This window comes from Mercurialis annua, linkage group LG8 (genome assembly GCF_937616625.2).
Source record: "Mercurialis annua linkage group LG8, ddMerAnnu1.2, whole genome shotgun sequence".
Classification (NCBI taxonomy): domain Eukaryota; kingdom Viridiplantae; phylum Streptophyta; class Magnoliopsida; order Malpighiales; family Euphorbiaceae; genus Mercurialis; species Mercurialis annua.
The window spans coordinates 5,844,497-5,869,816 of record NC_065577.1 but is presented as its reverse complement, the minus strand read 5'-3'; the positions used below and the strand labels follow the sequence as shown (position 1 = coordinate 5,869,816).

Genomic DNA, 25,320 nt, shown 5'->3' with positions numbered 1-25,320 from the left:
AAAATATAATTATATCCTTATATTTAATTAGCCAATTTAATTATTAAAGATAATATAATCTTTAAATTTTAATTAATTAAAAATAAATTGTAACTATCAGATAAGTTATTAAGTTAACCAAATAATAAAAATATTAATTTCCTCCACACTAACTTTTTCAGTAATTAATTTTCTAAAAAACATATTTTCGAAAATTATATACTATTGAATCAAGTGAGTAATGTTTACAATTCAATTATTAATCAGCCGAATTTGGAGAATTTCAAAGGTTATTCATATAAAATGCTATCATAGGACTTGCTTGGTTGACAAGGGAGGTAAAACTTCACAGAAAGTGAAAAAATAATTGTTTGGTTCATTTTATGTGTTACTTCTTGAAAAATTGTCAGTTAAATTTTCTCTTAATTAGATAAGTAACTTTTTTAATAAAATTTAGGTAAGTTGTATAAATACAATAATATTCTTAAAAATAAATATAATTTGTGTATTAGTACATGTTTCAATTTATAAATTTGAGAAATTACAATGTCTAAATTATATTTTATAAATATATTTGATAAGATAATAACATATAATATATTAAAAAACTAGTTTGCCACATAAAAATTGACTTTTCAAATGAGTCGGATAGAATAATAAATAAACTGTTATATCAAAATGTTGCCTAATTATTCATTTTTTACAATATTTTTAGGTATTAATTAGAGAGTGAAACATTTTCCATCGTTAAAAGAAAAGCATAAGTCCCACTCAATTGTTATAAGTTCTAACAAAAAGAAGGTGTTAACTTGAGTCCCACTCAGAAATAAAGTCCAATTACCAAACAAATCAAAATTCATGTATTATTTTAATTTTAACAGAAAAAATCATCAACTTTAATTTATTTCTGATAAATAAATTTCAATTCTAGTCAACTAAATAAGTTAATGGGCTATTCATCTTTTAAAACCCTTATTTATTTTTGACTTTTTTCATTTCTAACTAAATTTTGTAATATAACAATGGTATTCTAATCTTAATAAATACATTTCAATTGAAAAAAAAATTGGTTAAATTTTAAAAAAATATTTGACATTCTTAGATGAATATGTCATTAAATTGAATAAATGAATTGATAGTCAAATATGGTAATTAAGATAAAATTGATGATTTTAATTTTTTTGGCTACAATTTTAAGTGATTAAGCTAAAAATAAAAAAAAAATAGTAGAAAGTAACTCATTCCTATAAACCCATCAAACAACACCCAAAACCCACAAGTTTGTACCAAAATACTCTAAAAATGAACAAAACTTGCAAAAAAAGCAACATCATAAAAATGAAAAAGAACAAAAACACTTATAAAAAAACAGATCAAATTTAACCAACTAAGGACAAAATGGTCTATCCAATCCATCTCTATAACTAGGAATAGTAAAATGCCTTAATCTCCCTTCTTGTTTCTTCATATACCCTTCACATAAAAAAGCCTTAGAAAATTTATCCTCAACTTCTCTATTAACATCATGCACAAAAACTTCAGTTTCACCATCTTCTCTATTCCTAGCCATCATTCCAACACTATAAATTGCACTCATTCTCCCCGGTGCATCTTCATAATATCCGGTCGGTGCATCGACCATAATCAAATCCCATTTTATCTCATAAACTTCATTTGGTAAACCTTTTAATGCAAGTTGACACATTGAAAATCTTGGATCCATCAATGAAGTACATTCAATTCCTTTACCAACTTCCATTAGATTATCAGCTTGATTCACTTTACTGTCATACCTTACATGGTATGATTCAAGAATTGGGAATCTTCTTTTGATTTGTGAAATCCATGCTTCATCTTCTTCAAGAAATATTGTTCTTCCACCATAGTTTAGTGTGTTCCACATAAGACTATCATGGCCTAGGCCAAAAACCAAGAAGTTGCATGGGGATTTTTTCTCTAGTATTTTTGCTGATATTGATATTTCTTTGAGGGTTTGTTGTGGTGTTATTGTTGAAGTTGTGTAGTGGATTAGAGCTTGAGATAGGGATTTTGGGATCTTGGTGAAATTTGGTGATGAAGAACAGTTTCTTGAATTTGATGAGTCATCATCATCATCAAGATTTGAGGGTTTTGATTGAAAAGTGGTGACAAGAGATGAAGATGATGAGTTTTGTTTGGGAGATGATGATGATGATGATAAGTTTGATCTTAGCAAAAAGAGGATGAAGAAAGCAAAGAAAACACCAAATATGAGCAATTTGAGTTTGGGGATTTGTTGGGTTTTTGGCCTCATGTCTTGTTGAGAAAAAAAATTTAGTGTAGGAGATATATTTGAATTGAAGAGATTATTATATATATTGCTCTTCTAGGGTTTAATATGGAGGGAATGGTGAAGATTGAAGTTGTGGGTTCATGAAAGTAGGGGTGTACAAAAATGAAACCAAATCGATAAGTTTTAGTGTAAGTCGAATTGAAATAACCGAACTAAACCAATAAAATCGAGCAAACCGATTAGTTTGATTCAACTTAGTTTAAAAATGTATAGTTTCTTTAAATTTTAGTTCGGTTTGACTTTAAAAAATACTCCCTCCGTCCCGTTTAAAAAGTCTCATATTCCATTTTGGGATTTTTAGAATATTTTTCCATTGAATACCCTATTTTACCCTTATTTTAGTTCTCTTAAAAGAGTTCTATGGAAAATTCCACTAGGGGCAAAACATGAAAAAACATGAAAAGACAAGAATAATTAATATTTTCTTAATCTGTGTGTAAAGTCAAATGGGACTTTTAAAGTGGGACGGAGGGAGTATAAAATAATTTGTATACATCCATATAACTGGACTAATCAAGTGAATTAATATAAGCAACTCACGTTCGACCAAACATATTTTGGATATAATTATTTCCATTTACAAAATTAACGGACTAAACTATCAAATTTTTAAGGCTTAATTACTTAAAAACCACCCACCTTGAACTTTTTTTTCGTTTATACCCTGACCTAGAAAAAAGTTCATTTATACCCTGACGTATGTGTTTATGTTTCACCTCTACCCCGAGGCACTAAATTAACCTCTTTTTATTTAAAAAAAAGTTTAAAATAGTCCTTCATTTGGAGAAAAATCCATTTCTAATTAATCTCTAATTAGTTTAGGTTAGAAATGAAGAACTATTTTAAACTTTTTTCTTAATGAAAAGAGGTTAATTTAGTTCCTCGGGGTAGAGATGAAACATAAATACATACGTCAGGGTATAAATGAATTTTTTCCTAGGTCAGGGTATAAACGAAAAAAAAGTTCAAGGTAGGTGGTTTTTAAGTAATTAAGCCAATTTTTAAATAACTATATATGTTAAAATGGTTAAAATTATGGATGTATAAAACCATTTTGCCGAAAAAATCAGTTTGGTTCGGTTTGAACCAAATGCACACCCTACACGAAACGAGTTGAGATGTGAAAAAAATAAGAATAATGGTGATTGGAGAGTTGATGCTTAGATAAGAAGGTAAGAAAAAAAGATTGGGTAGATGATGAAGACTGAATAGCTTCTGTCAAGTTTTTGGAGGAAGCAAAAACCATAAGGTTTGGTAGATCTACATGTTTGGTAGTTTTGTTTGTTTTAAATCAGTTTTAAAACTTGTTGCATGGAAGTTAAAATGTCTATCATATAATATGTAAAGGGCCTAATCACTCAAAAACCCCTCACCTTTAAACTTTTTTTCAATTCTACCCCGACGTTGAAAATTTGTCAATTTTACCCACTTTTGAATTTTCCGTTTTCAATTGTACCCCAATATTTTAATTTTGTTAATTTTTTTACTTAAATGATAAAATCATTCGATTAATTAAGTCTAAACATGAAATTAAATTCTTTTTTATTCAAAAAAATACAAATAAGTCCTTTATTTTTAAAAACTAACTAAAAACCATAATCAAATTAACACTAATTTAAATTCTTAATTAATTTAACTAAATTTAAATAAATTTTAAAAATATACAATTAATAAATGCGAGACATGGAGAATGTTTTAAACAAATTTCCAAACGCAAAAGACGTTAATTTAATTTTTCAGGGTACAATTGAAATACAAAAATGCAAAATAGGGTAAAATTGACAAATTTTCAACGTCAGGGTATGATAGAAAAGGGACTAAAAGGTCGGGGTTTTTTAAGACATTAGACCTATGTAAAGTGTCCATTTTGCTAACTTTGCTTTTGTTTCTGGTTAAGCTCTTTGAAAAGGATGTCTAAATAGCTTTTTGTTTTCATCCATGTATCATGAAATTATAATTTGGAAATTATCTCATGCAATCAATGAGCCATTTTATTTTACCATACATTTTATACGTTGTGACGAATTTTACCTTTTTATTTATTTAAATAACCAGTAGGACCCTTATTTTTATACATGTAAAAATTATATTATAAAATGACGTGATACATCAGTTGCATTGAATAATTTCATTAATTGGTTAGTCTCTGCGGACAGTAGGTGTATCCTGTGATAGAACATTATAATTCAACTAGGTCGATGCCCGCGCGTTGCACGGATTTTATAATAAAGTTTATATCAAATAATTTTTTTTATAATATCTTATTTGATACATGAAAAATTTGAATAATAAAAAAATTAAATAATTCTTTCATTACATGATCATATATAGTTGTATAGCTAAGAACACATCTAAAATCTGATTCATGCACATCACCACCAAGCAAATAAAGAAAAATAATATCATTCGGATATGCTTTCTAACTATAAATTAACAATATGCGTGCTTTTTTTCTCTTACAATAAAAACACATCAATTGAGTATAAATAATGAAAAAAATTAAGTATAAGTAATATTATTTTTTTGTGAAATATAAATATATTTTGTCATTTGAAAAGATGAAAAATACATACCTTTCTTTTTAATATCCAAGTGCATACATGTATATAAAATAAGAAATTATGTATATGAAATTTGGTTGATGTTTCTCATTTATATATAGAAAAATAGTCTTTTCATATTCATAAATTATAAATATTAATAAGATAAAAGAATTTTAAGATTTCATAATAAATGACTTTAAAAACTTACAATTAATTAAATTTATAACTAATTATAAATAATAATTGATTTCATAGTTTGTAACATTAATGATGTATAAAAATACTCTTTAAATTTAATTTTTTTTATATCACAATGGATTTAAACCTTCATTTTTTTAATTTAAAATTATCTTTTGAATAAATTTTTTTCTTTAAATTTTAATTTCATAATTGTATTTTTTTAAAAAATACAATGGATTTAAACCTTCATTTTTTAAAATTTAAAATTACATTTTTAATCAAATTTCTTTTTTAAAATATATTTTATGTCATAATTCAAAAAAATAAATAATTAAACAAACTCTTCAAATTTTATAACTTATATTAACTCTTTGAATTTCATAACTATAAATTTATTGTGTGTTGAAGAAATAGTTAATTAAATTATATAAATAAAAATTAAAATAAATTTAAATATAGTTGTACACGTGGATGAAATATAGGAAGACACTTGGCGAAATTGTGTGAAAGCTCTTTTGGAGTTCAAGATTATAATAGATATAGTTATAGATATAGATATAGATATATAGATTTGATATTTTCGATTCCCCTTTCATATTGTAATAACCGAACTAATAGCAAGTAGTTATTAAACGGCAAAAGGGCTCAAAAACTACCCACCTTTCATTTTTTTTCAATAGCACCCTGACCTTGTAATTTTTTCAATAGCACCCTATTTCGTATTTTTCAGTTTCAATAGCACCCTAAAACATCAATTTGAACTTTTTTCATTTGGTTAATATTCAAAAAAAATCCTTCATATATATCATAAGTTCTAAATATTCTACAATGTTTTAAATTATATATAAACGCCCTCTTTTTCACAAAATAAAAAAAATATTTGATTAAATTAGACCCGTGATGAAATCCGAAGACGAGCTCCTCGTCTATGGAGGAAGACCAGCTCTGGTCTTCCATGGCGGAAGACCAGATTTGCTGGTCTTCCATGGAGGAAGACCAGCGAGCTGGGAAGACCAGCTCTGGTCTTCCATGGCCATAGAAGACCAGCGAGCTGCTGGTCTTCCCTCATGGAAGACCAGCTATGGTCTTCCATGGAGGAAGACCAGCAGATCTGGTATTTTCGAGGAAGACGAGCTGCTCGGCTTCCAACGGAATGGGTTTGTTTTTTTTTTTAATTTTTAATTAAATTATTAATATATATTTGTTTATTTTTTTTGGATTTATTTGAAAGATTTTTAAGTTAAAGGACTTATTTGAATTTGTCCAAGTAGAAAAAAGTATAAAATGACCCTTAAATTTAATTGTTTGAATAAGTTTAATGCTTATAATAACAAAATCGTCTTTTTTTTAAAATTTAAGGTGCTATTGAAATCGAAAAATACGAAATAGGGTGCTATTGACAAAATTACAAGGTGAGAGTGCTATTGAAAAAATTTTGAAAGCTCGGTAGTTTTTGAGCCCTTTTGCCTTATTAAAAGTATGCATTTGGTTTAAATTGAATCAAACAAATCTAAAAATATTTTTAAAACAAATTCAAACAAAACATAACCGAAATTATTGGTTCAATTATTCAGTTTTGATTCAATTTTTGTACTGACCTAGTAGTAAAGGTTATAATGGATGAGTAGGTATTATTGTCTTCTTTTGTAAAACTATAAAACATTATATAGCACTCATCAAAGGTTTGGCGCAAAGGGAAGTTGAAATCTGTCTAAGATCCAAATAAAGAAACAATGTCACAACACAACTTTAGAATTCTTAAAACCTTTCAAGTAATTGTTCATCAATCATATATTCATAGCATTTGGAGCCTTATGACAACATTCAATTAACCAAAAGTAAAATCTAAAGAGTAACAAATCTATATTGAACTATGTTAAGTTGCTAGAACCACAATACTACTAACATGCTTTAACAGAAGTAACACAAGACCAGCATTTTGAGAATTTAGATATAAAACCTTATACTACTGAAATGGTGTTTTAAGCACTTTGGTTTATATTATTATAATTTAAAGGCAATGAGATGCAATATTCAAGACAATGAATGAATTCATTCATTGCAGCTGTACAAAGGAATAATTAATTCCAGAAGCAAAGAGAGATTCTGTCTCTTTCAGGATCAAATCAATGGCCGATGCATCGAAAGAAACCACTCTCGCCCTACACTATGTATGGTTTTGGATTCAAATGGCTTTTCGAAGTAATCACATTTCTGAAATATCTACAGGGATTTCACGGGTTGAATCTCTTTTACTTTTCCGAGATGAACTTACCTGGCGCATGATACCCTCAAACCTCGAGTCTACTCTCGAGTTGAGATTCATAACACTTCAAAAGCAATACCTGACAATTACGTCTTGTTGCAAATGCTCCCGTTGATCAATAAAGGAAAATCATCAGTTTCTTCTCCAGTTTCACCTTCGAGTCCTCCCGTGGTGTAATAATAATTCTGTTTGTTCAATTCCATTGTATCCTTTATTAACCTTGTCTGAACGTGCTTTACGAACAGCTTCCTGGATTAGTTTTTCATGCTCTTTAAGCATCTCTTCAATGTTTCCTGCTCCTGTCATCAACGGTCCAGAATAGTGCATTCGGCCTCTCTTTTGGTAGGAACCCTAAGGTCACAAGCAAATGTAAACATTCAACACACAACACCAAAACATCAAGATTAAAATTTAAGTGATAAGATTTTGTTCCAAAAATTTATTTACCGTCGTAGATTCCAAGCCAGACGGCCGACCCTCCTTACTCGAGAACTTTGGTCTATTTAATAAATGGTGGGAGGAGGAATCATCTAGATGGTTATATCGAGGATTATAACGATCCTCTTGCCAGTGTGGACTTGCATTAGTTGTTGCACTGCCACTATCCAACTTTGAACTGCCTCTAAGTGCAACAGAATTTGAAAATCTCGACAACTGGGATGAGCCCCGTTGAATAAAAGATCTTTGATTTTTCAATTCTTGACTCTTCTTAGGAGAAGAAAATTCTTGGGTGGAAGCCCCGTGAGCCTCATTCCCGTGAGCATTTATACCACGTGATGAAGTTCCAAGGATCGTCGGATGCATTGACCGCCCTGAATGAGGGTGGACGTTCTTTGCTGCTCCATCTGGAGGATCAATGGGGAAGCTAGAAGAACTACCTTCTTCTTCCAAATTTAATTTTCCACCAACGCTTTTAGCATTAGACTGTGATTGTCGCTTCTGCATTAAGCACAAAAACAAAGACAAGTCATGACTTCAACCAATGGGTCTATAAGCATTAAGAGTGCATGAAATAATCATGAATGTGAAATGTCTCAGTTACCTGAGTGGATGCTGACAAATCTGAAATGGCATCTGGTGCTGGCGCCGCTTTAGATCCTTTGGAATTCTTTCTAGTTGATTCTTGTGTACGTCCTTTACTTCCATGTCCTTTCCGCCTGTTTTCAGGTAAGTTAAAATGAAAATTATAAATAAAATGTGGGGAAGAATGAAATTTCATTTCATGATGGAAATTAGTAGTCGAAGATTCTCCCCTATTGCATTTTCCTAGTACCTCTTTACCTATTTCACTATGAATTTGAGGCTTCTATCAACTAATTTGCTTCTTTCCTTTCTAAATATGAACTAAATGAGCATAGGCATCGGAAATCAATAATGAAATGTCTTTTTACAGGTAAGAAATCATTCCACTTTCAATAAGACAAAGAAAAGAAGCACCGGGCGACATTTTGCAAAGTCGTGGATTCATTTTCTCCTACGAGCGCTCCCCTTTCCCCAAGTATAAAAGACAAAAGGATAAAAAAGAAGCGGCTTAAACTGCTTTTCTTTTTTACTTATTGACAAATCCATTTTTCAGACATTATCAAGAAGAAAGGTAAGGAAGAAATATTCCTAACCTTTTAGCATCGTCATTTCGAAGCTTCACATCAAACTCCTTACTTGGTGGGTACTTGGGCAAACTTGACGGTTCACTAGGAAAAGGCTGTGTAGTAAGGAACTGAAGCGGGAAAAGAAAAAGGCGGTGGCTTTTCAAGGTCACACTTCAACGAGTTTGAAAAAAAATGCAACTCCATATGGTAAAACTGTATAGCAAATGGAAACAAAATTTACCTCACTACTAAGTGCTGAATGAGCTGTTCCACGGCCCTCAGGTTCTACTGCAAGGAGGACATCTAAAAGGGCCAATGTAGACGAAGGGAAGTCCTTGAATGTCTCGGAAACTTTACGTTTATAGGGTTGTTGAGGTTTAAATATTGTTGCATGTGGTAGCTTTGACTTCTTCCAATACTCTTCAGATGGTGATCCACAAAGTTTGAATATTTTATGAAGTTGCTCCACCTACAAATGGTAGGTACTTAGTAAGATCTTGAAATCCAATCAAAGTAATATAGCTTAAAACAACCACACAAATGAATTTAGCTAAATATCTGCAATGATGCTACCTATGGGCTACCTCAACAATGTATATAAAAATATTCAATTAGAATTGATAATGGTTACCTCTGTTCTTCCAGGCATGATAGGCTTCCCAGCAAACAATTCAGCAAGAATACAACCAGTGCTCCAAAGATCTACAGAAACTCCATAATTTGTGGCACCAAGCAATAGTTCAGGGGGTCTGTACCATAATGTTACCACACGACTTGTTAGAGGCTGCTTCTGAGGGTGGTTATAAAAAGTTGCCAGCCCAAAATCACCAATCTTAAGGACGCCGTTATGGTCGATCAAAAGATTTGAACCCTTAATGTCACGGTGCAAAACTCCGCGACTGTGGCAGTACTCAAGTCCATGAAGTAGTTGTTTCATGTAACACTTGATCTGCAAAATAAAAGAATCAAACAAATTTAATATTTTTAAACAAAAGTATCCGGTTAGCAACAATCACTCTCATATCGATTGTTTTCAGTATAAACTTTCTACATTCTCATCTAAAAGTCTCGCACGTAAATCAATTGGGAAAGAGCAAGAACCTGTGCTTCGGTGAACTTAATTCCTGGTGTTGCTAAAAGTCCTGCAAGATCATGCTCCATGTATTCAAATATAAGGTATAAACTACCGGACATTTTTGAAGTAATTATTCCTTCAAGCTTCATCACATTTGGGTGATCAAGCCTGCGTAAAATAATTATTTCTCTTGCCATGAAACGAACGCTTTCAGGATCCATATTAGCAAATCGAACCTTCTTCAGAGCAACTATTTTGTTTGTTTCAAGGTCACGGGCGTTATATACACTGCTGTAAGTTCCTTGTCCAACCTGCAATTGTAAAAAGTTTATACTAAAAGAGATATAAGAATGCACACGCAACAATACCTCATACACACGAACTGTGTGGATGAAAACAATACTTCAATGAAAAAAGACTCAATATTTCCACAACCACCCAGAAAATCAAAAGTTCGCAGTATTTTCTAAAACTTTATATTTCAGTTTTTTAACAAAAGTACAAAGTTTCTAATATACTTCTCGTGAGATGAAACTTTTTCCCAATAGACATAAATAAATGTTTCCGTTCAAGAACTTAAAAAAATAGCAAATAATCTTATTGAAGTGCTGAATGGTAAGAGACATTCAAATTTGCAGAAGACATGAAACTTCCTAAATCTACATAACACCTTTCCAATTCCAACCAATATTTGAATAATTAATGCATTTTTAAAATTCAGATTCACTTCATTCTCAATGCACCAAAGGTCAACTGCTCAAAAGGAATTCATTGTCATAAGACTCATAACTACTTGATTGCATATGTGATAGATTTTCTTTGTGGAATAAAATTTTCCTACAACCATTGACATGACACTATTTGATTGGCCTTTTTCAACACATTTAATATATCTACAAAATTTAACTTTAGTTCCTATATTTTATTGAAAGTTATATTTTAATTATTTAGAGTAATTTTTTTTCTTCTTCCAAATTATACTCCAAGACTATAATTCTTATTAACATTTTATCATGAATGAAAAATTAAATTTATGAATATTAGCTCATATATTAATAATAATGTAGTCTTAATTGTACTTTACTATTGTAATAATTATCTAAAATCATTTACAGTGTAACTTACCATAATTTTAAAAAATAAAAATGGATGAAATATATTTATCTAAAATAATGTATTATTTTAATAAATTATTAATAAAAAATTTTAGTAGGTAAACTTATAAAAAATATTTTTAGTTAACTAATTAAATAGAAACTAAAATTATAACTTTGTAGATATATTAAATGTGTTGAAAAAAGCCAATCAAATAATGTCATGTCAATGGTTGTAGGAGTTTGGTTGTAGGAAAATTTTATTCTTTTTTGTGGACCTCAAAATATGTTCTCGAATAAACAAATTCACCAAAACGAGGCATATATCATTTTAGCAAAATTAAAGATATCTTGTACGCAATCTATTATTATGACCAAGAAAAAAGTTCCAACAACTGAAACTGTGAGTATAGGCATTGGCCAACTTCTATGTTGTACGAAATTTTCTCGAGTTTTAAAGTTTCGTTTCTGTTTCTAGAAACGCTTTCAGAACTCCAAAACTTTATGTGCATACTATAACCTATTATTATAAAATGAATCATTCTGTTGTTTCCGGTTTAGCGTTTCCTACAACATAGACCAACTTTATGCAATTCACTATCATCGGCATTAGACAAAACCATACACATGTGCTACCTAAACATACATAGAGAAAACTGACCTTACCCAACTTCTCAAATGATTCCGCCTTCCGTGGCACCCATCCATTGATGGCTTCTCCAGCCACAGCACTCAGCCAAGAAGGCCAACCAGCAACAACCTGTGCTCCTTTTTCACCATGAGACAAAGTTAATATCCTAGACACCTTATGATCATTGCCCGTCGAAGGTTTTTTCTTATCCTCGTCATCAGATGACATAGAAGTGGATCCACCGTTACTATTTTTCGGTTGATTCGATATCAAACTTGTTGTAACATCATTACCACTATCAGTTTGTGCTACAGCTTCATCTCTTTTAGAACAAGAGACCGAATGCTTCCCATATTTAGTTATTTCTTTGCTCACACAATCATTCTCTACACTTTCATTTGCTCGAGTTCCTTTCGAGCAAATGCACCCCATAATTTCAATCCAGTGTCTCTTGATTCTCAACACTGAGAGTGGTTTTATCAGCTTCAAAATCATCAATCAAAACATGCCTATACCAAACTCCAGAATTTCCAAATTTGTCTCCAATTCCACAATACAATACTTGAAAAAGTTCAAATTCTTGAACTTTTTGATGTAAAAACTAGGATACAAAGGACCCAGATCATCAATTCAATGATATTACAAATTCTAATTGATACCCAAATCTTATTTTGACAATTTACAAGAACCCAGATCCTCAAATCAATAAAAAAAACTCTAAAAAACAATAAAAATTGAGTAATACAAGCAAAATGTGGCTATAATAACTTAAACCAAGAATTCTAAAATGAGAGACAAGAATTAGCTCACATTATGCATAAGGGTATTGCTGTTTTTTCTGAAAGCTAACAAATTATTTCTATAATTAGAAAATTTGTCATCAACTGAGTAAGTTATGAAACAAACCAAAAACAGAAACAAAAAATGCTTAAAAATGATACCTTTTTGGAATTGGAATAAAAGGAATGTGAGTTGTATACTACAAAAAAAGGAATGTAAGGGAACAAAATTAGAGGACCAAAATATTTTAACTGTCCCTAAAAATTAGAATTCAATAAAAATGGGGACCCTTTAAAAAATTGTCCCCAATTCTTCTATTACAACATTATTGGGGACGAAATTTCCTATTTAGTATGGAATGAAAACCTAAATAAAATAGGGGACCAAATTGCTAAACTGTCGAATTAGGTTAGAAAAAAGCAATTAAAAATAAAGCAAAGTGGCGGTATTTCTTTTGATGTAAAAATCTTACTTCTTTTGTGTATACAAACAAGTGATACTCTAGGGCATACTCCCATTGTTGAACACAATGTTTAGAATTTTCTCATCAAAATTCATGGTAAGTTTGTTCTTACAATTTTATTAGTCATGCTCCTATATAAAGAATTTCTCTTTAAAACTCAAAATCTCGATGTTTTTTTTTAGAATACAAAATTAGATTAAGGGTTTCATTTGGGGAATCAGATTTATTTAGTGAGCACAATCGGATTTGGAGAATCTATTTCTTTCCAAGAACATTGTGGGTCATTGTCTTCGTAAGATTATTTTTGCCCTAATTGATTTTTGTTGTCCTTTTCTTTTTGGGTTTTGGTTTCTTCAATCACAATTGATCATGCTTGAACTAAGTTTTTTTTTATTATTCTAAATTTTCGTGAATTGGTTTATGTTGTGTGTTATATTATATGTCTACTCATTGTATTTTGTGTTGATTGCATCTGAAACTGAGTTCGGACTTATTTATATGATAGTTAAATTGGTAGGTTAATAAAAAAAATTATTTGTTGATAATGCTTATCAAATTATTCTGTAAATAGAAATCGATTTTTAATTGCTGTCTAATTCTGCTGCAGCAATCAGAAACCAATTTTTGCTGTCTGCAGCAGAATTTAGAAATCTAATTCTGCAGCAGAAAAAAGACTATTTCTGCAGCAAAAATCCTTATTTTTACAGGTAAATCAATTTGATCATATTTTTAGGCATCCCTACAACAGTTGAACCAATTTGATCATATTTCAGAAATATTGATAATTTGTATTTGTGAAAGCAATAATAATGAATAAAGATATGCATGCTTTAGTCCATGTGAGAAACAGAAGTAAAGAATTTTTACATTTTGAAGCCTTAAGCTTGCAATTTAAGTAAACAACAACATTGATGCAAATAGAGATTGCTTGTAATATGTTGTCTTTTTTTTCCTTTCAGAAATGGCGGGCACACCTAAAAATGTAAGCAGAAAATTGCCACTGACACTTAAAAAAGCATCCAACTAATCAAGGGATAAACGATACATATGATTCAGATGAATATCTTCCTAATGAGAGACGCTCAGTTGGCGGTACGTATTTTTTAAAATGCAACAAATTTGTTGGAATATATATAAAGTAGATATGATAATGACTTAGTGTTTGAGAATGAGAACCGCTTATCAAACCAAAAAATTTAGGTTGGCCATCTGATGTCACATAGATCGGAGAGGTGTGATAATGCGTGTATATGTGCCTCTGGAACTTCCTCATTTTGTTTGCAATTTTTCATGGGAGTCCTAAAAACCAAATAGGCAACTGTGGAAGCTTTAAACTTGTGTTATATAAAATTGCTTCTTTTTACTTTTACTAAATGATGGGTTGATTTGTGGCCACGCAAATACTTGAATCAACATTACATTGTAGGACCATTTCACATTCCTTCAATCAAATATTTTGCTGCCAAAGGTTTTCTGTTTATGAGTTTACTAATTTACCTTTTTTTAGGAGACGAAATTGGTCCTTATTAAATGGGGACGGAAATGGTGCCTATGAAATGGGGACGGTAGTTGTTCCTATGTAAGGGGACGGATGTCGTCCCTATAGTTAGGGACAACAACTGTCCCCAAAACGGGGACAACATTTCTTTTATCGTCCCCTAAAAAATTGGGGATGGAGGCAATAGGGAGAAAGCATGGGGACCAGTTTAGTTGTCCTCGAAAGATTAGAGGACCATTTTCTTATGAATAGGAGACCATTTTTATCGTCCTCTTACATCTCTTTTTTTGTAGTGGTATGACACTCAAACAAAAATCCAACAACGAAAAAGAGAGAAATTCGAATCTGGGTAGTTCCTAAAATTATGATTAACCAGAGAAATTCTGATTTTTATTAAGTGGGCTCTGTTTTAAGACAGAGGTTAGTTGGTCTGATTAAACTAAGTACAGCTCTGTTATTATTGTTTCTCTGAAATGAAATGTAATCCTCATTTGTAGTAAGTTGTAAGTAAGCATAAGCGGGAATCAAGACTTGAGAAATTCTTTGTAGGAGTTGATGAGAGTGGAAGGTGTGACATGTGGCAAGAATGGGGACATGTTTGGTCCCATGGAAGATTCTGCTTGATTGTGACCATGGGTGTGCAAAAATGGAAATAAACCGTAAAAACCGAATTGAACCGAACTGGATTAAAATTGTAATTATGATGCGGAATATGGTTTAGTTCGGTTTGTAATTAGATAAAAGTTTAATGTTCGGTTTAAACATTTTAAAAACCAAAAAAGAATAAAAAAAATCCATACAACATATAGAAATGAAGATAAGTATTTATAAAATTTTATTAGATACTAATTGTTTAATGTTTAAACAAAAATAAATAAATGTTTCAATACGATTTAAACCAAAATAAACTTTTTGGTTCAGTTTGATGTAATTCGATTTTGTTTGGTTGGGTTTGTAAGTTTTGCAAAATTTTGATTGATCGATTTCGAACCATATCGAATGATGTACAATTCTAATTATGACTAAATTTAAATTTTATTGAATGTTAATTAATTGTTTTAAGATTGAACTCGTTAAAATAACTAAAGATTCAAAAAAATTGTTTATTTTTTCAATTATTTTAATTATATGTATTTATATTTAAAAGTTATGTATTAATAGAATATACAAATATTATTATAAATAAATATGCTTATAAGAGATACTAAAAATAAATTAATTTAATTTTAATTTGAAAGTTATCAATTCGAGCATCTTGTTATTTGAATTCGATTTAATATTGATTCTAGTAGTTTAAATTCGAGCTCAACTTGATAATTTTAAATATATTTTAAATTGATTAATACAGCAGTTTAAAACACGAAAATATGGGCCTGAGCTGGTGATCATTATGGGCTCTCCTCATGGGTTTTTGTGTGCATTTTGTAGCTAAGAACTAGAGAAGGAAAACCCATGGACCCAATAATGTGCTATCTGCTAAAAGTGTGAATTTTTTAGAAAACTAGAAAAATAATTTATTTGTTAAAATAATAATAAATTATACTTAACAAAAAAAATAAAAAAAATACCTCATCTTTTTAGGATTTTATTTTTTTACAATAAAATCTTTCTTTATTATAATAATATTTATTTTTTATTATTTTTTACTCTAAACATTTTATTTTTATTTTAACATGTGTATCTCTCTTTTTTTTCATATTTTCTTTTCTCTTTTTCTCTTTCTTCTTCTTCTCCATTTTTTTTTCTTTATTTTCTTCTTTTTTCCATTTATTTTTTTCTTCTTATCACCCTGCCACCGTTCCTTCAACGATCTGCCATTACTCTGTCTTCGCCCCGCATTCGCTTCGTTTTTATTCCACCGTCGATTTGCCATTCTTCCATATTTTAGCGATTTTTTCTTAACTCGTGGTGATTATTACAATTTATTTTAACTCTCATATTTAAAAAAATTATTCTTGAATTTTTTTCAGTTTAAGATCTAAAAAACTACATAATTATGATATGTCTCGATAATTATGGTTAGTAATCTTGTCTCTTTTTTTGTTTAGTAATCTTTCACATATCTCTGTATTAATTATGGTTAGTAATCTTCCCCTAATCATACTAAACTTCACCCACAGTTCCAATTTAGTATCCCATAACCTTTTTGTTTAAGATATGCACCGATAATTATGATGTGTCTCGGAGTTTGACTCTTTTTTTGGCTGAACAAGTACTTTGGGCGTCCTTTGGCAGACTAGAGTTTGGTCTATCTTTCTTTAAACATGTTCCTCTACTCGGCTATTCTAATGGCTTTCAAGTCATGGATGTGGAAGATGCCTTTCATGTACTTGAACTCATTTCAAGACGAGATGAACTTGTTGCATATTTACAGACGCAACCCCACTCTATTATAAGTGAGATGATCTTGTTATAATTGAGTTTTAAACATCATGTCCTTCTTCATATGACAATTGAAATTGGAAATGTGGGTGAAGTTTAGTAAGAAAAAGCCATAATGAGAATATTTTTTCCCACGTAACAAAAATTTGTGTTTACCGAGTCACTTGGTGGATTTTTTTATTATGAATATGTTTTTAATAATATTAAAATCTGAAATTGTCAATGCTAACATATTTTATTCAATAAAATATATAAATATCGTTTGTGACATGTGATTATCTAAGTGGAGTTATAGAATGTTATGTTTTTATAGAAATTTTGAGTCGCGTCTACACTGTTTTTTAGATGTATTTTATATGTTTAATAGATGTATCTAAAATGTATTATTTTTAAATGTTAGTATGTATTGTGTGATATTTATTAATTGGTTTTTATTTACTGATTTTTCTCTTCTATTTTGTAGTTTGATGGTTTCATCAATATTTTTTGCAAGAAGTTTAGTTTACTTCCTTTATTTTGAACAATATAGTTGAGCTAGTTATAAGACGTATATGTGCTGTTTTTTAGATATATTATTTGAAATATTTTTAAAATGTACATGATTTGTTTCTGAGATGTATCTGAATTATTTCTGAGATTTAATTTGTTATGTAAATCAAAACTGTAAATATTTATATTTTTGATATAAACTCGTATATGTAATATTAACTTCAACTGATGATAAATTTAATGAAGGCATTATATTGTTATTTGTTCAGTTTATTATGTATATAAATATTGGACACATCAATGATAAATCGTACATACAGATAAATCGCTGATACATTATAGATACACAACAGATGCATCGTAGATACATATTTTTATCCTTTTTTTATTATTTTAACGAAATAAATTTTGTAGATACACCATAGAATTTAATTTTTAAAACCATATGCTCTTATTAACAACATATTGCCTGATTTATTTAAACTTTTAGCTATTTCTAACTAAAACTTAAGTTGATTCAATTTTTATGTATATGTTATTATGTATATATATTAGATTCGTCAACGATACATTATATATACAAAAGTGATACGTCGTTGATACATCATTTATTATAACTTCTAGAATCAGTCTCCAACTCATAATAATTCTTTTCAATGAATAAATTTTAAAGAGACTGATACATTATAGATATAAATACATTATGTTCAATGAACAAAAGTAATTCAAAATATTCCTATTTAAAGAACCCATTATGACAAAATCATATCCTCAACAAATGTAATACCCCATGAAATTTCAATATTTAATTTTATAAGTTCGGAAATAATTTGGAGCGTTTTCAGTTTTTGTGGTTCGATTTAAGGTTCGGTTCATGGTTCGGTTCAGTTTTTGAGTTTGGTTCTCGGTTCCCTTGAGTCTTGGTTCAACCAAATGGTTGAACCAAGGAGGAAACCAGGTCTCATAAGAGACCTGAGAATCCCCCGAAAGTCACGTACGTGACTCCAACTCCTAAGGGAGTTTGTTGAGCCGCCAACTTCCAACTCAGTTTCGACCTAGTTCCTCTCGTTATTTATAAACGCTTTCTAAACGAAAAACCTAGATCACGCTGCAAACAAACCCTAGCCGCTTTTCTTTCGTTCTTTCGCTGAGTATCGAAGCAGTTATCATCTTCCAAAGATCGCTGTTCGGTAAGTTTTCTGGTTTCCTATAATTTCCAGATTTTACCTTTGAACGATATTCCGTATTGTTGATCGTTCTTGCTCGTTTTAGATCGAAATTGATTCCGCTTGATCTCAGACGTTGTGGACTCGATTCTCTACGTTTCTCTTTTCGTGTTCGTTTAACGGTACGTTATTTCCTTCGTTTGAGCCACCGCCGTCATATCGTCGCGTTTGATTTCAGTTTTTAGTTTTAAAACAAGTTTTAATGTTTTGATCCGTGTGTGTTCGTTTCTAGATCGAAATCAATTCCGTTTGATCTCTGAGAATCTAGACTCACGTATCTACGTTTCCCTATCTCAGTTTCGCTGAACGGTACGCCGTCGATCTCGTTCTAATCAATCCCGTTTCATCGTTTCTGTTTGCTATGTTTTCTGTTCATGCTTTGAAAGGATTCTGCCGATTTATTTCTTTGTGTTGGCTTGGTTTTCATGTTGTTTAGAACTCTAAGAATGTTGTGTTTCATAATAAATTAATAAGTGATGTGTTATATCAATTTGTTGGATGCCGTTTCAAATTGTCGAACCCACACTACTAAATTTCGCCGTGGTTCTTAATTTTAATTTCTAACTAAATAGGAATGGGGTAGTTCATGATTTTAGTATTTAAGATTAGGATGGTTTTGAATCATGAATCTTAAAGAATTGAGGCTTAAGAATCATGTCCAGAAACTTGTTAATGGAGTTATGGTTGAAGAATAGGTGTGGCGGGAATTGTAACCTGTTTGTATTGTAGGAGATGGCAAGTTTGCCACTTTAACCACCAAAATGTTTTACTCAAATCAAATAGGTGCTTGAAGGTACACCTTATCTAATAAATTGGTTTCATTTGGTTTTGTAAATTAAATAATTAGAACGATAGTTATTTATTATTTTTAGCTAATATAATTACTCGGGTAATTATATTTAACCTTGAATTTCGAATTGGTATAATTTGGCTAAATTACAAATTAGCCCCTAAACTTAATTTATAACTTGATTAAGTGGATTTTTGATTATTAACTTTGTATTTGGTTTTAATTATAAACAAAAGCGATTAAATTGATTTTGGATATCTTTTTGGCAAAAGTGCAGTTTAGTCCCTAATTGGCTAAAGTACAATTTAGTCCCTAAACTTGTTATGACTTATTTAATTAAATTTTTGGGTTGTAACTTGGGTTACTTGAATTTGGAGTTATTGAGTTCCGCTTTTAAAATGGTTTATTATTTTATGGAATTATTTTATAAATATAAACTCGGGTTTATATTTGATAAACGTTTTGAGTTGGGTTAGACTTGGGTCACCCGACAAGTGTGGTTAGCTTGGTAGTTATTGGTAACTCGGCTAACACACTAATTAAAAATTTATTATTATTTAATGTTATTTAATAATATCTATAAGCTGGATTTTAAAGCGAGGACTCAATGAACTTATCTTGTTTGGGCTTATTTCCCTAATGGGTATTTTTGGGTGTTGTGGCTTGTTTATTTTCGGCGTGTTAATTGTGATAGTCCTATGTGGTGTCTAGTACTCTCTAGAGTTAGGGTCTGTTTTTAATAATTATTTTATTTGTCTAGACCCGTCTACTGTTCGTGCTTCAGAGGCGAACCAGGATTAGTTGCTTGCCGGTATTTCACGTGGATTAGCAAGCAGTGAGTTTGTATTTACTATTTACCGCTTTATTAAGTAAATTGTTATTTTAATATTAAATATATATACTGTACGTATATTTCGAACTGTTTTTATATTATGGCTCTTAGTTGGAACATGCTACCTAATGGGCATCATTAGGATTGCGTGCGCACCGGTATTGATCTGGGTAAGGTATATATGGAAATGTGGTAACTCGGTGTGAGCATAGCTCTCGGGACCAGGTAGAGTAACTCGGTGTAGCTCAGCTCTCGGGACTCTGGTATAAGTGTGGTCAGTGGTAACTCGGTGTAGCTCAGCTCTCGGGACCAGACCTATTGGATTGTGATATTTATTTAGAATTGTGGATTAGGGTTCCAACTATTATCCGTAATATCGTTATTAAATGTTTTAAACGTTTTAAAGGTTTTCCACTTAATAAATGTAAATAGTGGTATGAACTCATCTCAGTATATCTGACCCCGTTGTTTTCCAAATTTTCCCCAGGGTTATGATCTGAGAGAGTCTGGTGATCTCCGCATTTACTTTTCCTCGGAGGTTCCATTTATTTTAGTAGAACTGTGAAACTGTTTTATTCTTAAACCGCAGTAGTAACTAGACGTCTTTATTAATATTATATATTTTGTCGGATTGGTTCGACTGGTTATATTGCTTTGGCATGCTATATTATTTACTTTGGTTTATGATGAATCTATTTTAGACTCGGAATTGAATAAGCATGTTATATTAACTATTGAATATTATAACTGCTAGTTTTAGGCTGAAGTCTCGGTTGCCCCCGAGCATTGGTTTTCTGCAAGTTTATGTGTTTATGTGTTAAATGAAAGGCTAGCTACGGGTTTCAGTACTACATTACCCATACCCTAGCGCCGGTCGCGATTCATGAAAATGGATCGTGACAACAAATCCAAGTATTTAGGTTCTTGAAGACTTGGAATAGATTCATCAAGTAATAAAAATTCATTACAATTGCGTAATTAGCGAAATTGGTTGATTAATTAACCAAATATAATCATAAAAGCTGGAATTGAGTTGCAAATTTGTTTTGATACATAAAAAATACATAAAAGATACCTGTTTAAAAGATACATTACAGAAAAATTTATGTTGGTTTTGAGATGTATCTGAATGCAATCATTAGTGCTCTAGCATTACACGGCTGTGGATTTGAAGCTGTTCATCTTTCCGAAAGGATGCAAGTTGAAGGCATTTGGCTTGACGAAATAACCTTCACAAGATTGCTTTCGGCTTGCAGCCACAGTGGGTTTATCGATGATGGATTATATTATTTTGACAGAATGAGCTATGTTTATGAAACTAAACCCAAAATTGAGCATTACATAGGCATCGTTGATCTTCTTAGGAAAGACGGTTTCTTAGATGAAGCCGTCAATCTAATAAGAGGAATGTCAATGAAGCCTGATATTGTAATATGGGGTGCTTTACTCGGCGCTTGTAGGATCTACCAAAACGTCGAGATAGAAAACAAATCCTTAAACAAATATTAAAACTTGAGCCATATAGTTCAGGTGTTTATGTTCTTTTTTCAAATTTGTTTTCTAAATCTGGAAAAGGGAAAGATGTGAAGAATATTAAAAAACTAATGAATGATCATGAGATCATCAAATGCAGAGTTGTTAGCTTAATTGAAATTGAAAGATGTGTTAATAAATTTATGGTTGCCGAAATAAAGAAATATTTTTTTTTGATGAATAATAAAGGAATATTATTAATTCCTAATTTATTTTATTTTTAATACATTCCTAAATGGGAAAGGAATGTTGTCACCAAAAAATAAATAAATAGGAAGGAATCTCTATAGAACTAGGATTCAACATCAGTTAATATATATATGTAAATTATACGAATCAAACTGCCACAAAAATTTAGTTCATTAAAAAAAGTTATGGAGTCTTTTTCATGGTTACAAACACTATTACAAACTAAGTTTTATAAGCCATGTAAAGTTCATGATTCAAAACATTACAATTTCTTCTGCTTGGATTGCATAAAATCTACATCAAATTTCACATTATGTGAAATTTGCGAAAGAAATTGAAAAGATCACGAAGATGACAATATTGTTCAAGTAAATTTTAAAATTAGTCAAAATTAAATTTTATTAGGTTATATTATGCATCTACTTGTTTTTTATCCTTATTACTTTCTCTTTAATATTTTGTTAATTAATTAAAAAAACGAATTATGGCTCAAAACCCAAGTTTTGTGGTTGATTAAATCTTTGAATCATGTGTTTATAGTCTGTTGCTATTTGTCACGACCCAATTTCATGAATCGTGACCGGCGCTAGGGTATAGGTATGGTTGTACCAAAACCCGTAGTAAGCCTCTCGAAAATTAAATAAACATTTAAACCTGCAGAAAACTGCTCGGGGGCAACCGAGACTCCAACCTAAGTCTAGCAATTTATATTACAGTTCTAATATAAATAACTTAATTATCTAAAATGCTAAACAGCATGCCTTAAATATAATAATAAAATATTTCAGAGTAAACATGCCAATAATAAATAGTCGATCAAATCGACAATCCCAAAGTGTAATACCAAATGTAATATATAAACTAATTCTACTGCGGTCTAAGAGTTCGAAAACAGTAACTAGTTTAAATAACATAAAGACCTCTGAGGAATCAAAAGAATCGGAGTGGACCAGATTTCAAATCATAAACTTGAAAAATTTGGGAAAACAACGGGGTCAGATATACTGAGATGAGTTCGCAATACTATTTACATTTATTAAGTTTAAAATCCTTAAATCAAAACATAATATAATATGATTATGGAAAACAGCATTGAAATGATCCCAGCGTAAGTATGACATAACATACTGATAAACCCAGAGTGGGCGGGAACAAATCCTCGTCATATATATACCAGCGTAAGCAAGACCTTAGTCTGCCGATTCCCAGAGTACTTACCGGTGCACACAGTCTCGATACAAGCCTATCGAGTAACTCGTTTCAATCCAGATCCATAATCGCTTAAAACAGTTCAAAAGCATTTATAATACTAAAATAAATTGCGGTACTTAATAAAGCGGTAAATAGCACTACAAACTCACTGCTTGCTTATCCACGTGAATCTTGGCAAACAGCTAACCCTGGTTCGACTCCTGAGCGCGAGTAGTCAAAAAGTCTAAAAATAAATCATAAGTTAAAATCACTCCAACCCCTAACTCTAAGAATACTAGACACCACGTAGGACTAGCACAATTAATAAGCCAGATAAAATCACAGAGAAACACAATTTTCAAATAAATTATAATGCCGCAAATAATTCAAGACTATTGAGTTCACACTTAAAATTCAATCCGAAAATATTATTTAAAATAATATTTAAATGATAACTTAAATTAAATTTCTCAAATAGTGGGTTAGACGAGTTTCTAAAACTACCAAGCTAAACTCACATGTCGGGCGACCCAAGTCTAACCCGACCCAACCATAAATCCAGAGTTATAAACCACAGTTTATAAATTATAATTAAATAAATTATTAATTAATATCAAAGTGGAACTCAATAGCTTGAAACCCAAGTAATTAAAAATTACCGGCAAAATATCTCATTAAATAAATCAATAAATAAAAGACTAAATTATAAATTTAGCCAAATTGTCATGCTAAGCCAAATTCTCTAAAATTATACATTAGATAAAAATATCAAATTCCTCTTTATAATAAATAAAATAAATAATTTAAATTAAAGTCATTTAATTTATAATAGGAGTAATATTATTTCTAGATTTAAAATGCTGTTGTCAAAGTAATTTATAAAGAGAAAATAACAAGAAAACCAACAATTTCATACCTTTTTTCGTTAAATACAAATTAAACTATTTTGTTTACATTTGTTACCATGTTTCTTACATTCCTACCAACTTTCTTATTACTTTTCATCAGCACCATGTCTTACTTAAAGACTACACGTGACATATTGAGGGAGAAGGGAGCAAAATCCAGTGCGAACAATCATATTAATTAAGCTACACCTTTTCAAAGTGTTGGTTTCTTTTAAAAGGATTTAATATGATATTGTTGTGCTATTTTGTCCTTTTGCTATTTTGTTATTCTCTCTATAACTTATCTCTGCAATTTTTGTTATCTACCATATTTCTCCATTTTTTGATAATTTGGCATTTTATCTTTTTGCTAATTTATCAGTTTTCACTTTTTATTTTTCATTTTTGTTAACAGAGAAGTTCGATTTATGAAAAAACATCGATGCAAAAAAAATTTAAAAATAATCAAACATATAATTTGATACATCTCGATACATATTTGATAGATAATCGATTGTTCAAAACATTTTTTTCATACTTACAATTTTTTTACTTTTATTACATAATTCATATATATATATATATATATTTGATACACCTCCGATACATATTTGTTGTTTGGTTCATATTCATAACATTTAAAGATGGTAAAATTTAGTTAAAAATTAGTATTTTTGTTGGAAATAACCTTTGATTTGCTAGTTAATATGAATTTAAATTTTTAATAAATTGAGTTCAATTTTTTTTTATCTTTTAATGTTTAGATAGTGCATTTTCGGATATGTTATTGTTGGTAATGTTATTTTATAGTGCTTATTGAATTCTAACCGGCTATATTCAATGGTAATTCGAATATATTTTTAATATATCTCTGATACACAATTTATAAATGATAAATACATATTTGATACATTAATTATATTAACTGATAAATTCGATTGGTTCGTTTTTATATTGGTAAAAGCTTATAAACATATATAATAACACTAATTAAAATGAATTTTTTTAGTGTTTATTGAATTCTAATCGACTTTATTTAATTATAATTCAAATATATTTTTAATACATATCTGATACACAATTTATACATGATAGATACATATTTGATACATTAATTGAATTAACTGACTAATCGATTGGTTCGTTTTTATATTTAAAAAAACTTATAAACATATATGTAATAATACTAATTAAAATGAACCAATTAGTTCATTTTAATTAGTATTATTATATTTATTGTTTATATATATTTGGTCGGTTTGTTTTCATGATTTGACCAAGTAGAAGTGCAAAATATTCGATAAATATTTGATACATCTCTTATATATATTTGATGCATCTCGGATACATGTGTGATACATTTTCGATACA

General features: G+C 30.1%; 3 protein-coding genes and 1 long non-coding RNA gene across 5 annotated transcripts in view; 1 reads left to right on the top strand and 3 right to left on the bottom strand.

The window, feature by feature from the left end:
• The window catches only part of LOC126660490 (ras-related protein RABD1), a 65,559-nt gene that overhangs the window by 5,364 nt on the left and 34,875 nt on the right, over window positions 1-25,320 (bottom strand). The window lies entirely within an intron of this gene.
• Window positions 1,112-2,329, bottom strand: LOC126660488 (glucuronoxylan 4-O-methyltransferase 1). The gene has a single exon (XM_050354032.2). It carries the CDS (start codon window positions 2,270-2,272, stop codon window positions 1,367-1,369), a length of 906 nt encoding a protein of 301 aa, XP_050209989.1. The 5' UTR covers window positions 2,273-2,329; the 3' UTR covers window positions 1,112-1,366.
• Window positions 7,010-12,761, bottom strand: LOC126660487 (probable serine/threonine-protein kinase At1g09600). 2 transcript variants are annotated; one of them, XM_050354030.2, is made up of 8 exons: window positions 11,720-12,761; window positions 9,991-10,275; window positions 9,521-9,838; window positions 9,131-9,358; window positions 8,917-9,017; window positions 8,343-8,457; window positions 7,748-8,239; window positions 7,010-7,651 (listed from the first exon to the last, which is right to left on the bottom strand). In XM_050354030.2, the coding sequence occupies exons 1-8, from the start codon at window positions 12,182-12,184 to the stop codon at window positions 7,451-7,453; spliced, it is 2,205 nt and encodes a 734-aa protein (XP_050209987.1). In that variant the 5' UTR covers window positions 12,185-12,761; the 3' UTR covers window positions 7,010-7,450. The 2 variants fall into 2 exon arrangements, with proteins under 2 accessions (XP_050209987.1, XP_050209988.1); XM_050354031.2 differs by having other exon boundaries at window positions 11,725-11,868.
• On the top strand, window positions 12,795-14,410 carry LOC126660491 (uncharacterized). Its single transcript, XR_007635362.2, has 3 exons — window positions 12,795-13,028; window positions 13,115-13,224; window positions 13,892-14,410. It is a non-coding gene; the product is annotated as an uncharacterized LOC126660491 (long non-coding RNA).